This window comes from Dryobates pubescens, chromosome 6 (assembly GCF_014839835.1).
Source record: "Dryobates pubescens isolate bDryPub1 chromosome 6, bDryPub1.pri, whole genome shotgun sequence".
Taxonomy (NCBI): Eukaryota; Metazoa; Chordata; class Aves; order Piciformes; family Picidae; genus Dryobates; species Dryobates pubescens.
This window is the reverse complement of record NC_071617.1, coordinates 8,309,386-8,323,308: the sequence shown is the minus strand read 5'-3', so window position 1 is coordinate 8,323,308 and position 13,923 is coordinate 8,309,386. Positions and strand designations below refer to the sequence as shown.

The window sequence follows — 13,923 nt, the reverse complement described above, 5'->3', positions numbered from 1 at the left end:
GCAGATGTGCTGTCACATTAAGCATTAGCACACATAGCGCCCGTGGTATTCCTGGGTATTGTTTGGAATATATTAGGTACATGACCTTTGGATGTGTTCACTCAGAATAGCAAACTGGGGGGGGGGAGCTCAGTGGGACTTTTACTGCAGTGTGCTCCACATTTTCCTTAAATGTCTCTATCTGAATGGTTAAGGATCATAGCATATAGCTGGTGGTAGAGGCATCTTTAAAGAGTGCAGTTCATGAATCACCTGAAAAGGCAAGAAGTGATTAAAAATATCCCCAAGCCCATCAAACTTTGTTCCTTGCCACCTCTGCAATATATTTGATTGTTTCCTATAGCATTTTTTCCCTTGTGTCTGGGTAAATCTAGCTACTGTGGTTCTTCCACCTTCTCGGTATCAGAAGCTGCTTCCCATCACAGACTACAGTAACTGCCAGCTCATCATGTACCTAGAAATGGCTTTTTCTGGAAAGATTTAGGCTGCAGCAGTTTCAGGAGATGATCTATGTCAGGTAGTGATAGGACTAGGGGGAATGGAATGAAGCTGGAGGTGGGGAGATTCAGGCTGGATGTGAGGAGGAAGTTCTTCACCCTGAGAGTGGTGAAGCCCTGGAATGGGTTGTCCAGGGAGGTGGTTGAGGCCCCATCCCTGGAGGTGTTTAAGCCCAGGCTGGATGAGGCTGTGGCCAGCCTGATCTAGTGTGGAGTGTCCCTGCCCATGGCAGGGGGGTTGGAACTAGATGATCCTTGTGGTGCCTTCCAACCGTGACTGATACTATGATACTATGATATGATTTCTCTTGCTGTAAATTATCAATGAAACAAAGCAGACTGCAACAGGTCCTTGTGAAGCTGGCAGTTCTAGCAGGACTTGGGAAAACTCTGAGAGTCCAGCATATGGAATCACTTGTTGGTTTTTTTGTTTGTTTTTAAGAAGTGCCTCAATCATGACATGAAGGAAGTTGCAGGTAGATGAAATGAGTCTCTTTGGCTTTCTTGCTTGTTTCTGATCACAGAAATATAAACAGGAATTTCTGTTGCCTTCCTGTTATGGAAGGAATGAATAGACTCCAGGAAAGAGTTTCTGTAGAGTTGCTCTTCCAAAAGACAACCCATGAAGAGTGGTATCATAGCATTAGTTACAATGCTAATGCCCGGGCACTAGGTTTGGGACCTTGTCAGTCATCGGCTGTGAAATCACATGGACACATGTTTTGAGGAATGAAATGTACAGTAGTTACCTTTTTTTTTGACTTATGATATTATTTATGGGCTTTTACATCAAGATGTCAAAGAATCTGTGAGCTCTGCCCACCATGCTCTTAGCCAGAAAGAGGGACACTTGGGGCTGAAGTACAGACTGTGGTGGTGCTAGTGGCAGCCTTACTTCAAAGCTTTTCAGTTTCATCCACTTAGTAAACAAGAAAGCCCTCAAATGAGAACAAATTTTAAATACATCTGAGAGGGCTGTTGTAGCTGTGATGGCTGTGAGGTAAGTAAATGTTCCTTTCAGTGCCCCTGCTGAGTTTCTAACTAGTTTTAGACCAGCAGAGAGTAGGTAAGTGCCGGAGCAAACCCAGGTAGTATTAGGTCACCTTCCTTCCTCTCTGTGCACGCACCTGTCTGTTGCCACTTCATGTTACTTCAGCCTTGCTGCTCCCGCTGTTATTAGTGCAGAGCTCATGGAGGTTCAGTGGAGGTGCCCAGGTGAACTCTTATGGTAGCAGGTGAGTTCCTGTTTTGCTGCAAGAGCTGTGCATTGGGCTGTACATGGGAGAGGTGACCCCTGCTAAAGTTGACCGCCCTCAAGGTGCTGTGAAATACTAGAAAGTGAGCCTGCTGTGAAAAGATTTTTTTTTCCTTGCTGTTGTCTGAAATTGTAATGAGTGGGAGACCAGCAGTAAACATTTTCTTGTGGGATATGAATTTCAGGCCTGTTGTCTTCTAATGATGATTTGCTACATAGACTCACAGAATTAACCAGGTTGGAAAAGATCATCGAGATCATCAAGTCTATCACCCAACACCATCTAATCAAAACCATGGCACTAAGTGCCTCATCCAGTCTTTTTAAAAACATTTCCAGGGACAGTGACTCCACCACTTCCCCAGGGTGCCCATTCCAATGTCCAATCACTCTTTCTGTGAAGAATTTCTTCCTAACATCCAGTCTGAACCTCCCCTTTAGTTAGTGCCATACCTACCTGAATGTCATGAGGGATACTTTAAAGGGTGCACATCCTGTATTCTCTACAGGAATGCTGGCTAAAGATGAAGGAGTATAGCAAGGAAGCTCTGCACATTCCTGGGGTTGTTTAGCCTGGAGAAAGAGGAGGCTCAGGGGAGACCTTATTGCTCTCTACAACTAGCTGAAGGGAGGTTGTAACCAGGTGGGGGTTGGTCTCTTCTCCCAGGCAACCAGTGGCAGAACAAGAGGACACAGTCTCAAGCTGTGCCAGAAGAGGTTTAGGCTTGAGGTGAGGAGAAAGTTCTTCACAGAAAGAGTAATTGGCCAGTGGGATGTGCTGCCCAGGGAGGTGGTGGAGTCACCATCCCTGGAGGTGTTAAAAAAAAAAGATTGGATGTGGCACTTGGAGCCATGGTTTAGTTGTCATGAGCTGTTAGCTATTAGGTAATAGGTTGGACTTGATGATCTCTGAGGTCTTTTCCAACCTGGTTGATTCTGTGGTTCTGTGATTCCTCTTGCAAAAGAATTTTTATTACTAGAGACTGGTCAATCTGTGAAGCTAAATCCCACATTTCCAAGCATGCCTTTGGTCAAGCTTTAAAATGAGCAAAGAGAGCCTCTTACATGTTCACTGTTTTGGGGCTACAGATTTCCTGTGTTTATGAGCTGGATTCTAGTCTAGTGTATTTAAAATTACCAGGGCAGCTCCCTTGTGGAATTCTTCAAACGTTCTTCAGTGACCAGTTGTATCCATTGTGCTTTTGTTGTGGCTGTTGGCTATTGCTGCACCTAACAGATGGCACTCGCTTCAACTGACAAGCTGTGGGATAGCCAAGCATTACTAATAAAACCTATCACATGTTAGACTTGACCTGACATTAATCAAGTTTTGAATGCTACAAATGATTCATGGATAATAATTAGTCACCTGATCATATTAGTGAACATCAGTCTCACATTGCTGCCATTATCTGCTTTCATTCTTACAGGGAACAAATCCATTGCAGTAATTAGGTGTTTTTAATATCTTTTGAGCCAAAATGTTCTGTGTGATTAACTTGGCAAAGAGGATTTATTTACTCCTTCAATATGATTGGTTTCAGAGCTTCTAGTCAATTAACAAACCAAAAGGCTTTTGATAAAATAATATTTTACCAAACCTATGTGTTTTGAAGATTCTTATCAGCTGAGGAAATTCCTACCTGCCTTCTGGCTGTCATTTGGTACAGTTGTCATCACAGGACGATTCAGCTGTTGCCACAGATCACACAGTTCAAAATAGCTGTGGCTTTGTTGAGCAGATGAACCTTTGGAGTTTTACACAGCCTCTTCTTGTTCAGCACTGAGTTGTTGGTTAACATCCAGTGCTTTCAACATGTATGTATTCATAGAGAGACAGCAATGTCTGCAGCTGAATTTCTCTGCTTCTATACATAGAATACATACATAGAATAAACCAGGTTGGAAGAGACCTTCAAGATCATCGCGTCCAACCCATCAACCAATCCAACACCACCTAAACAACTAACCCATGGCACCAAGCACCCCATCAAGTCTTCTCCTGAACACCTTCAATGACAGCGACTCCACCACTTCCCTGGGCAGCCCATTCCAATGGGCAATCACTCTCTCTGTGTAGAACTTCTTCCTAACATCCAGCCTAAACCTCCCCTGGTGCAGCCTGAGACTGTGTCCTCTTGTTGAGTGGATGGCTGTGTGAAAGTTAGGATTTGACCTTTCAGCATACATTTTTTAGAAAGAATTTTTATCCAGTCTGAACTGGATGCCCACTTTACAGCCCAAGAGCATCCCATTTCTTTCAAAGTAATAAGTGAGCAGCAGGTAAAGTAATAAAGGGCATCGAGGCTGGTGAAGGGCCTGGAGCACATGGCCTGCAAGGATCGTCTGAGGGAGCTGGAGTTGTTCAGTTTGGAGTAGAGGAGGCTGAGGGGAGACCTCATTGCTCTCTGCAACTATCTGAAGGGAGGTTGGAGCAAGGAGGAGGCAGCCTTTTCTTGATGTCAAGCAACAAGACTAGAGGAAATGGTTACAAGCTGTGCCAGGGAGGTTTAGGCTGGGTGTTAGGAAATATTTCCTCACTGAAAGGGTTCTCAAACATTGGAATGGGCTGCCCAGGGCAGTGGTGGAGTCACCATCCCTGAAGGAATTCAAGCACCATGGGGACCTGGCACTTAGGGACATGGAGCAGCAGGAGCAGGGAAGTCAATGTGCCCCTATACTCAGCACTGGTTAGGCCACACCTTGAGTACTGTGTCCAGTTCTGGGCCCCTCAATTTAAGAAGGATATTGAGACACTTGAATGTGTCCAGAGAAGGGCAAAAAAACTGGTGAGGCATCTCGAGCACAAGCCCTGTGAGGAGAGGCTGAGGGAGCTGGGGTTGTTTAGCCTGGGGAAGAGGAGGCTCAGGGGAGACCTCATTGTTCTCTACAACTACCTGAAGGGAGGTTGTAGCCAGGTGGGGGTTGGTCTCTTCTCCCAGGCAACCAGCACCAGAACAAGAGGACACAGTTTCAAGCTGCACCAGGGGAGGTTTAGGCTGGAGGTGAGGAGAAGGTTCTTCACAGAGAGAGTTGTTAGCCATTGGAATGTGCTGCCCAGGGAGGTGGTGGAGTCACCGTCCCTGGAGGTGTTCAAAAAAGGATTGGACGTGGCACTTGAAGCCAAGGCTTAGTTAGTCCTGAGGTCTGTGGTGACAGGTTGGACTTGATGATCTTTGAGGTCTTTTCCAACCTTATTGATTCTATGATTCTGTGATTCTATGATTCTATGGTTTAGTGTTGACCCTTTAGTACTGGGTTGAAAGTTGGACTGGAAGATTTGGAGGTCTTTTAGGGCCAGGTATGTTCTGTGATTCCGTGAAGCCAACTAGAAGCTTTTGCTTTGTGTTCCTTTTGCATTTGGGGCAGAGTAGATCATTTCACTGCTTTACTGAAAATGCAGCAGTCACTCTTCATTATGTATTAGGATTTAATTAGCATTCTTTAAATAATTACTTCTTAGGGAGTTCATTTTTAAATTTCTTTTACACAGGTTTTGATCCTACTCTTCCTTTATGTGTATTTCAGACCATTAGCATGGGCCAGGAAATAGTTTGTAACTTCATGATTTTTTTAGTATATTAGCTTAGGAATATTTAGTATAAGCTGTGGGTTTCTGACTGGACTCTCAGTTGTCATACTGCAGTTCCTTTCTTGCCTTTTTGTTGCTGTTTTCCCAGCAAAGAATAATTCCAACATTTTCAGACCAAACATAGCCCAATACAATGAATAATTGACAATGCATCATAGACTTGGACTTCAACCTGCTGTAAAGATACACATCAACTGGTACTGTTTCTACCTCGTTTATTCGATGTCAGGTAGCAGCATATCAGGTTTTGCTTAGGAAATGAGAGTAACGCAAAGGAAACCAGGTCACGTTAAAGGCTGGAACACCTCTGCTACAAAGACATGCTCAGGAAGCTGGAGTTGTTAAGCCTGGAAAAGAGGAGGCTCTGGGGATGTCTAATAGTAGCCTTCCAGTACCTGAAGGTGGCCTACAAGAAGACTGTTTGCAAAGGCCTGCAGTGATAGGATGAGGGGCAATGGCTTCTCCCAGGCAAACAGCACCAGAACAAGAGGACACAGTCTCAGGCTGCACCAGGGGAGGTTTAGGCTGGATGTGAGGAAGAAGTTCTATACAGAGAGAGTGATTGCCCATTGGAATGGGCTGCCTGGGGAGGTGGTGGAGTCACCATCATTGGTGGTTTTCAGGTTTATTCTATAATTCTATAATTCTAATTCTATCTGTTCCTGCATCAAGAACAATGTGGCCAGCAGGAGCAGGGAGGTCATTCTGCCCCTCTACACTGCACTGGTTAGGCCACACCTTGAGTCCTGTGTCCAGTTCTGGGCCCCTCAGTTTAGGAAGGATGTTGACTTGCTGGAATGAGTCCAGAGAAGAGCAACAAAGTTGGTGAGGGGTTTGGAACACAAGCCCTACATGGAGAGACTGAGGGAGCTGGGGTTGCTTAGCCTGGAGAAGAGGAGACTCAGGGGTGACCTTATTGCTCTCTACAACTACCTGAAGGGAGGTTGTAGACAGACGGATGTTGGTCTCTTCTCCCAGGCAAGCAGTACCAGAACAAGAGGACACAGTCTCAGGCTGTGCCAGGGGAGGTTCAGGCTGGATGTTAGAAAAAAGTTCTATACAGAAAGAGTGATTGCCCATTGGAATGGGCTGCCTGGGGAGGTGGTGGAGTCGCCATCACTGGAGGTTTTTAGGAGAAGACTTGACGGGGTGCTTGGTGCCATGGGTTAGTTGTTTGGGCGGTGTTGGATTGGTTGATGGGTTGGACGCGATGATCTTGAAGGTCTCTTCCAATCTGGTTTATTCTATATATTCTATGTATTCTATGTCCAATACCCTCTTGAACACCTCCAGGGATGGTGACTTCACCACCTCCCTGGGCAGCACATTCCAATGGCTAACTATTCTCTCAGTGAAGAACTTTCTCCTCACCTCCAGCCTAAACTTCCCCTGGTGCAGCTTGAGACTGTGTCCTCTTGTTCTGGCGCTGGTTACCTGGGAGAAGAGACCAACCCCCTCCTGGCTACAACCACCCTTCAGGTAGTTGTATAGAGCAATGAGGTCTCCCCTGAGCCTTCTCTTCTCCAGGCTAAACAATCCCAGCTCCCTCAGCCTCTTCTTGTAGGGTTTGTGCTTGAGGCCTCTCCCCAGCCTTGTTGCCCTTCTCTGGACACGTTCAAGTGTCTCGATGTCCTTCTTAAACTGAGGGGCCCAGAACTGGACACAAGCTGTGGCCTAACCAGTGCAGAGTACAGGGGCACAATGACTTCCCTGCTCCTTCCTTAGGAAATGTTTGAAACATGAAGTTTGTTTCTTTGTCCAAAAAGCCTCTAAGAGATGTCTTGATCAGTGTCTAAACAGAGGAACAAGGAAGAAACATGCATGGAATTAAAAAAAGAAGCAAGCTGAGAAATAGGCCTTCATTTTTAATTGCACATGGAAAACTTTGCAAGGCAAACTTCATGAAGAATGTGGTTCTCCATCACAGTGTGCTGGAACTTCAGACTGCACAGTTTTCAAACAAAATTTACTGGCACTCGAGTACATTGCTGGAAGAGGAACTTAAATATGCATGAGAGGAGAGGGTTTCATCCTCATAGGTGTCTGAAAGTTAGTCTGAAATGGTGATCCAGGCTATGTCTGGGTTTGAGCAGAGAGGGGAGCAGTGGGACTGCCAGAGGTATGTCTTTGATCTTCTCCTGTCTCCCCCCCGACTGTTAATGTACACAAGATTTGTTTATGTCAGCTATTTCACTTCAAATGCTAATGCTCGGTGAGGTGGGTGGTATCTCAACTATGAAAAAGATGAAAAACTGAGTGGATTCTGTTTGAAGATTATTTTTTTCCCATTTCTTCCCCATTTTTCAGAAGTTGTGTGCTCCCTTTAATTCCCCAAACGTGGAGTGGATTCTCCAGAATCACTACAGACAGTTTGCAAAGGTTTCTAATACATTTGTAGTAATTTCAGTCAATGAACCACAACAGAAACTTAACACTTTATCTTAGCTTCCATTTCTCTTAAAAAGGTGAATGGTAAATATCTGAGGGGTGGGTGTCAAGCAGAGGGGGCCAATCTCTTTTCAGTGGTGCTCAGTAATAAGACAAGTAACAATGGATACAAACTTGAATATAGAAGATTTCACCTCAACGTGGGGAGAAACTGCTTTACAGTGAAGTAGATGGAGCGCTGGAATAGGCTGCCCACAGAGGTTGTGAAGTCTCTTTCCTGGAAACTTTCAAAACCTGCCTGGATGCATTCCTGTGTGGACTACCCTAGGTGATCCTGCTTTGGCAGGGGGGTTGGACTTGATGACACCTAGAGTAATGTGTCCAGTTGTGGGCCCCTCAGTTTAGGAAAGATGTTGACTTGATGGAATGTGTCCAGAGAAGGGCAACAAAGCTGGGGAGGGGTCTGGGGCATAGCCCTATGAGGAGAGACTGAAGGAGCTGGGGTGGCTTAGCCTGGATAGGAGGAGACTCAGGGGAGACCTTATTGCTCTCTACAACTACCTGAAGGGAGGTTGTAGACAGGTGGAGATTGGTCTCTTCTCCCAGGCAACCAGCACCAGAACAAAGAGCACACAGTCTCAAGCTGTGTCAGGGGAAGTTTAGGCTGGATGTTAGGAAGAAGTTCTTCATAGAAAGGGTGATTTGCCATTGGAATGGGCTGCCCAGGGAGGTGGTGGAGTCACCATCACTGGAGGTGTTTAGGAGGAGACTGGATGGGGTGCTTGGTGCCATGGTTTAGTTGATTACATGATGTTGGGTGATAGGCTGGACTCGAAGGTCTGAAAGGTCTCTTCCATCCTGATCTATCCTATCCTATCCTATCCTATCCTATCCTATCCTATCCTATCCTATCCTATCCTATCCTATCCTATCCTATCCTATCCTATCCTATCCTATCCTATCCCATTCCATTCCATTCCATTCCATGCTATCTCTGGAAGTCCCCTGCCAACCTCTCACATTCTGTGATTCTGTGAAATAGTAAACCACAGTAAAAGGACAGGCTTCATTGTAACTTTAATGGGGGAGCAGGAAGCTGCAAGGAGTGAACAAAGGGGTTCACAGGTGGAAAAAGATGCCACAAGGCTACAAAGAATAGTCTGCCAGAAGAATTGGCTCACATGCATCATTTACCCATCTTTCATAAAATGTCATTGAGATGCATTGCATTTTATCTGAGCCCTGGCAGTCATCCTGGTCAAGCAGGTGTGCCATTTATCATGGTGCCTATTGAAAAGGACTGTACTGTTCAACTTAATTAGGAGTTTTGGCAGGTGGGAAGAGTTGGACATCATTTTTTAAAAAGATGAACTGATTTATCTGCATTTTAAATTCATAAAGCTAAAAACATGGCAATGTGGTTTTTTAGTGTAAAAACTACTTGCTTATATGTTAAAGCTATATTTTCTTCTATATTTAATGTGTATGTATTCTGCTATTTCCATTCCTTGCTTTCCACTACCCTCTCTGACCCCCTTCCCCCAGCCACTAATAAGTTCTAGTAAAAATTCCTTACTAGAGTGTTACCAAATACTTGTAACTGACACAATGAGAATGAAACAGCATAACTGAGAATGACAGGAGAATAACTAACTAGGCAGAGTACAAAGAGCTTTAGTTACCTGTTGAAGCTTGCTCTAGTTTCAGAATCCTTTTTTCTTTGGTGTCTAATTGGCACTTAGAAAGAGATGTCTTAGTGAGAACACTGAGAACCACCAAACTGAGAATGAATCACAGGATCACAGAAACATTCAGGTTGGAAAAGGCCCTCAGGATCACCAAGTCCAACCTGCTCTACAAGGTTCACCCCCAAAACAATATCCCCAAGCACCACATCCAAACAACCTTTAAACACATCCAGGCTTGGTGACTCGACCACCACCCTGGGCAGCACATTCCAATGCCTGATTATTCTTTCCATGAAAATTTTTTTCCTACTGTCCAGTCTAAACCTAGCCAGTCACAGCTTGAGGCCATTCCCTCTTGTTCTGTCACTAATTACCTGTGAGAAGAGACCAGTATATTCTACAACGTCCTTTCAGGTAGTTGTAGAGAGCAATGAGGTCTCTCAGTGAAGAACTTTCTCCTCACCTGGAGCCTAAACTTCCCCTGGCACAGCTTGAGACTGTGTCCTCTTGTTGTGGTGCTGGTTGCTAGAGAGAAGAGACCAACCCCTTCCTGGCTACAACCACCTTTCAGGTAGTTGTAGAGAGCAATGAGGTCTCCCCTGAGCCTCCTCTTCTCCAGGCTAAGCAACCCCAGCTCCTTCAGCCTCTCCTCATAGGGCTTGTGCTCAAGGCCTCTCCCCAGCCTTGCTGCCCTTCTCTGGACATGTTCAAGTGTCTCGAAGAAGACACTTGAAGAGCTGAAGAGCTGTGGTTCTTCATAAGATTCATTCTGGTCCTTCCCCAGCTTCATTCCCCTCTGCACTGGCTCCAGCACCTCCACATCTCTCTTGTATTGAGGTGCCCCAAACTGAGCACAATACTCGAGGTGTGGCCTCACCAGAGCTGGGTACAACGGGACAAAGTCAGAGTCTGAAACTGGGTGTCAGGTTGATGAGAGGGATTACCTTGCATTTTATAACTCTGAGTTTTGTATTTGCTGTGTTTTATGACCATACAGTTTCTTAGACATCAAAGTTTGGGTTTTGTGGGTTTGATTTCAAATGTTACTAAAAGCATCTGCAACTTCAGGTCAGATTCTTCATAAATTGAAATGAGTAATGGGGTATTTTGGTAATTCTCCTAATTTTTGCTATTACTTGTCAATTGTAGTTCTCATTGATTAGTTGCTTTTCCTTAGGCAAGTCATAATTTAACATGGAAGTACATCATCAATACTCGTAACTGTTGACCAGCTGCTTTCATTAGTCTGGTTAGTTAGGTGACTTTTTGCTGCTAAATGTGTTGTGATGGATGTATTCACCTACACATGGAATTCACAGTCTTTGAAAATGTAAACCAGAATAGGCCAGCTTCAAATGAATTCAGACAGTTGTTCTGCAGTTGCACAGCTGTTTTAATGGATCATGCCCCAGTTAGGTACTCTGCCATATGTGAAGTGAGTCCAGAGGAGGACCATGAAAATTATCAGAGGACTGGAGTACCTCCCCTACAAGGCAGGCTGTGAGAGCTGGGGTAGTTCAGCCTGGAGAAAAGAAGGCTCTGGGGAGACCTTATAGCAGCCTTCCAGCACCTGAAGAAGGCCTACCAGAAAGCCAGGAAGGGACTTTTTACAAGGGCTTGTAGTGATAGGACAAGAGGGTATGGACTAAAGTGAAAGAGGGGAGATTTAGACTAGGTATTAAGAAGAAATTCATCACAGTAAGGGTGGTGAGACACTGGAACATGTTGCCCTTGGAGGCTGTGGATGCCCCTTCCCTGGAGCTGTTCAAGGCCAGGTTGGACGAGGCATTGAGCAACCTGGTTTAGTGGAAGGTGTCCCTGCCCATGGCAGAGGGGCTGGAACTAGTTGACCTTTAAGGTCCCATTCAACCCCAAACCATTCTATGAATCTATGAATTTTGAACGATACCCTGAAATAATTTTTCAGTACATATTTTCAGTATAAATTCCACTTGTGTGTTAAAGTGGCAAATGTGTTTTTAATTGCACCACAAATGACTGGTGTCTGGTATCAGAACTAATCTCTTTTTATCTTTTACTTTATAGAATTGTCTTGGTTTCTCCATATTTCTTTTTGGACCAAACCTTTTTCCTTGAGTAAAACTGTAAGGCTCACCTCCCTGAAACTTGTTTCAGCCTTGAGTGTTCTTTGCAAAAACTTCTAATCTCTTGAAGCTTTCTGTGCTGACATTTCCTAGGCTCTAATGTTAAACCCTAAAGGAGCAGTTTACTAGCAGATGATTGCTGTGGTAGTGTATAATCTGCTGTGATGTGCAGTCTTCTAAGCTGATTGTTTCTTTATGGACAAAAAAGATTTATTTTCCTTTTGTTCTACAGCTCCTGGAAGGAAGCTTTGCTAGAGAAGTTAGCCATGAAGTGGATGGACTCATATTTCAGCCTACTGGAGTAAGTAGCATAAAAGTGGATTTTACTCTCTTCACACTAAAATTCTCACCCTCCTTCCCCACTCATCCTCCCATCTGCTACCTGATCCTTGTTTTGGTGAGAATTACTCTTCACTGTTTGTTTTGATTGTTAAATTCAACTGCTTGCAATCTACTTTGCAGTATGTGTGACTTCAGATTCATTCCTGCAGGTAATTTTCAGCAACCAGCTCGTGGGGTTTTCTGTGTGTGTACCATAGCGTGCTGTGAAATAAGAGAGGATTTTCTCTTATTCTGAGTCTTTTGACCATTAATTTAAGCTTTCAAATAATTTTGCTTTCTCAGAGATGTTCAGAGGTTTAAAATGTTGATAAAATCTCTGATTCAGGTTTTAGTGTGATTCAAGTTTTAGTGTAATGGCATGAGATTGAACACATCCAAGTGCCAGGTTCTGCACATTGGCCACAACAACCCCATGCAGAGCTACAGGCTGGGGTCAGAGTGGCTGGAGAGCAGCCAGGCAGAGAGGGACCTAAGGGTGCTGGTCAATGGTAGGCTGAACATGAGCCTGCAGTGTGCCCAGGCAGCCAAGAAGGCCAATGGCATCCTGGCCTGCATCAGGAACAGTGTGGCCAGCAGGAGCAGGGAGGTCATTCTGCCCCTGTACACTGCACTGGTTAGGCCGCACCTCGAGTACTGTGTCCAGTTCTGGGCCCTTCAGTTTAGGAAGGATGTTGAGTTGCTGGAACGAGTCCAGAGAAGAGCAGCGAAGTTGGTGAGGGGTTTGGAACACAAGCCCTACGAGGAGAGGCTGAGGGAGCTGGGGTTGCTTAGCCTGGAGAAGAGGAGACTCAGGGGTGACCTTATTACTCTCTACAACTACCTGAAGGGAGGTTGTAGACAGACGGATGTTGGTCTCTTCTCCCAGGCAGCCAGTACCAGAACAAGAGGACACAGTCTCAGGCTGCGCCAGGGGAGGTTTAGGCTGGATGTTAGGAAAAAGTTCTATACAGAGAGAGTGATTGCCCATTGGAATGGGCTGCCTGGGGAGGTGGTGGAGTCACCATCACTGGAGGTTTTCAGGAGAAGACTTGATGGGGTGCTTGGTGCCATGGGTTAGTTGTTTAGGTGGTTTGGATTGGTTGATGGGTTGGACGCGATGATCTTGAAGGTCTCCCTGGTTTATTCTATGTATTCTATGTATTCTATTCTAAAGCATGATATATTCTTGAGCCACGTCTGCCAGTATAAAGGGATATCACTGGGCTGGGGAAAAGTCACAAGGAGTACAGACAGCCAGAAAAATGCAGTGTAAATGGTTCTCCAGCAGGAAGAGTGGCTTTACATGAACTCAGTAGCATGGCCTCATCCATCCTGCTTGTGCTCCTGTTGACTGCAGATTGCACTGTACATTGGCATAGATAGTGACTGTAGCGTTGTCCATGTTGGCTTTTTATTAGCTTGTAAAACAAGGAATTGTTTCTGATTATTTGAAATTTGACAGATTTTTCTACCCTTAACAGTTACTCAGAGAAAACATTTGTATTTATTTTCCAGATAAAACAGCTTTTTCTGGTCTTCTTCCTGTGTTGTAGCTCTCAGCCAGTGTCGTAGTTTGGGCTGGGTGCCCTCTGCTACAGGGGTGTTTCCTGTGTCCAGAAGTCCAGCCCAGTGGGTGGGCACAGGAAATTCGGTATTTCTACCATAATCCCTTGCACCACTATGAATTTTGCGGCGGGGTCTGGCACTTGCTCTTTCCTTCCCTTTCCAAGACTCGGTAACTGGGGGAGAGATCTCCCGGCCATGGACCTGATTAGGCCCAAGGCCACGGGGGGATGGGCAGTCTCCGATCTGGCCAGCTGAGACCATCCTAGCAGTAGGGGTGGGGGGGGGAGGAGGAGCCCTGTGGGTTTTGGGTGCACCCTCAGGTGGGGTTGGGGTCTTTCTGGGTCTATTTTGGTCTCTTTCTTGTACTATGTTTCTTTTTTGTACACACTCACTGTTCTCTATTTAAACTTTCCACCACTTTTGCAATCCGTTTGTCTGAGTCGTTATTTCTGCGCGTGGTGGGGAGGGGGTTTGCCCCAACCCATTACAGCCAGCATGATGGCACTTGCAT

General features: G+C 45.2%; 1 protein-coding gene across 1 annotated transcript in view; it reads left to right on the top strand.

The window, feature by feature from the left end:
• The window catches only part of RNGTT (RNA guanylyltransferase and 5'-phosphatase), a 267,297-nt gene that overhangs the window by 122,534 nt on the left and 130,840 nt on the right, over positions 1–13,923 (top strand). The window contains exon 12 of the mRNA XM_054162574.1: positions 11,758–11,826. Within this exon, the coding sequence (XP_054018549.1) occupies positions 11,758–11,826 (69 nt within the window). The remainder of the gene's footprint in view (positions 1–11,757; positions 11,827–13,923) is intronic.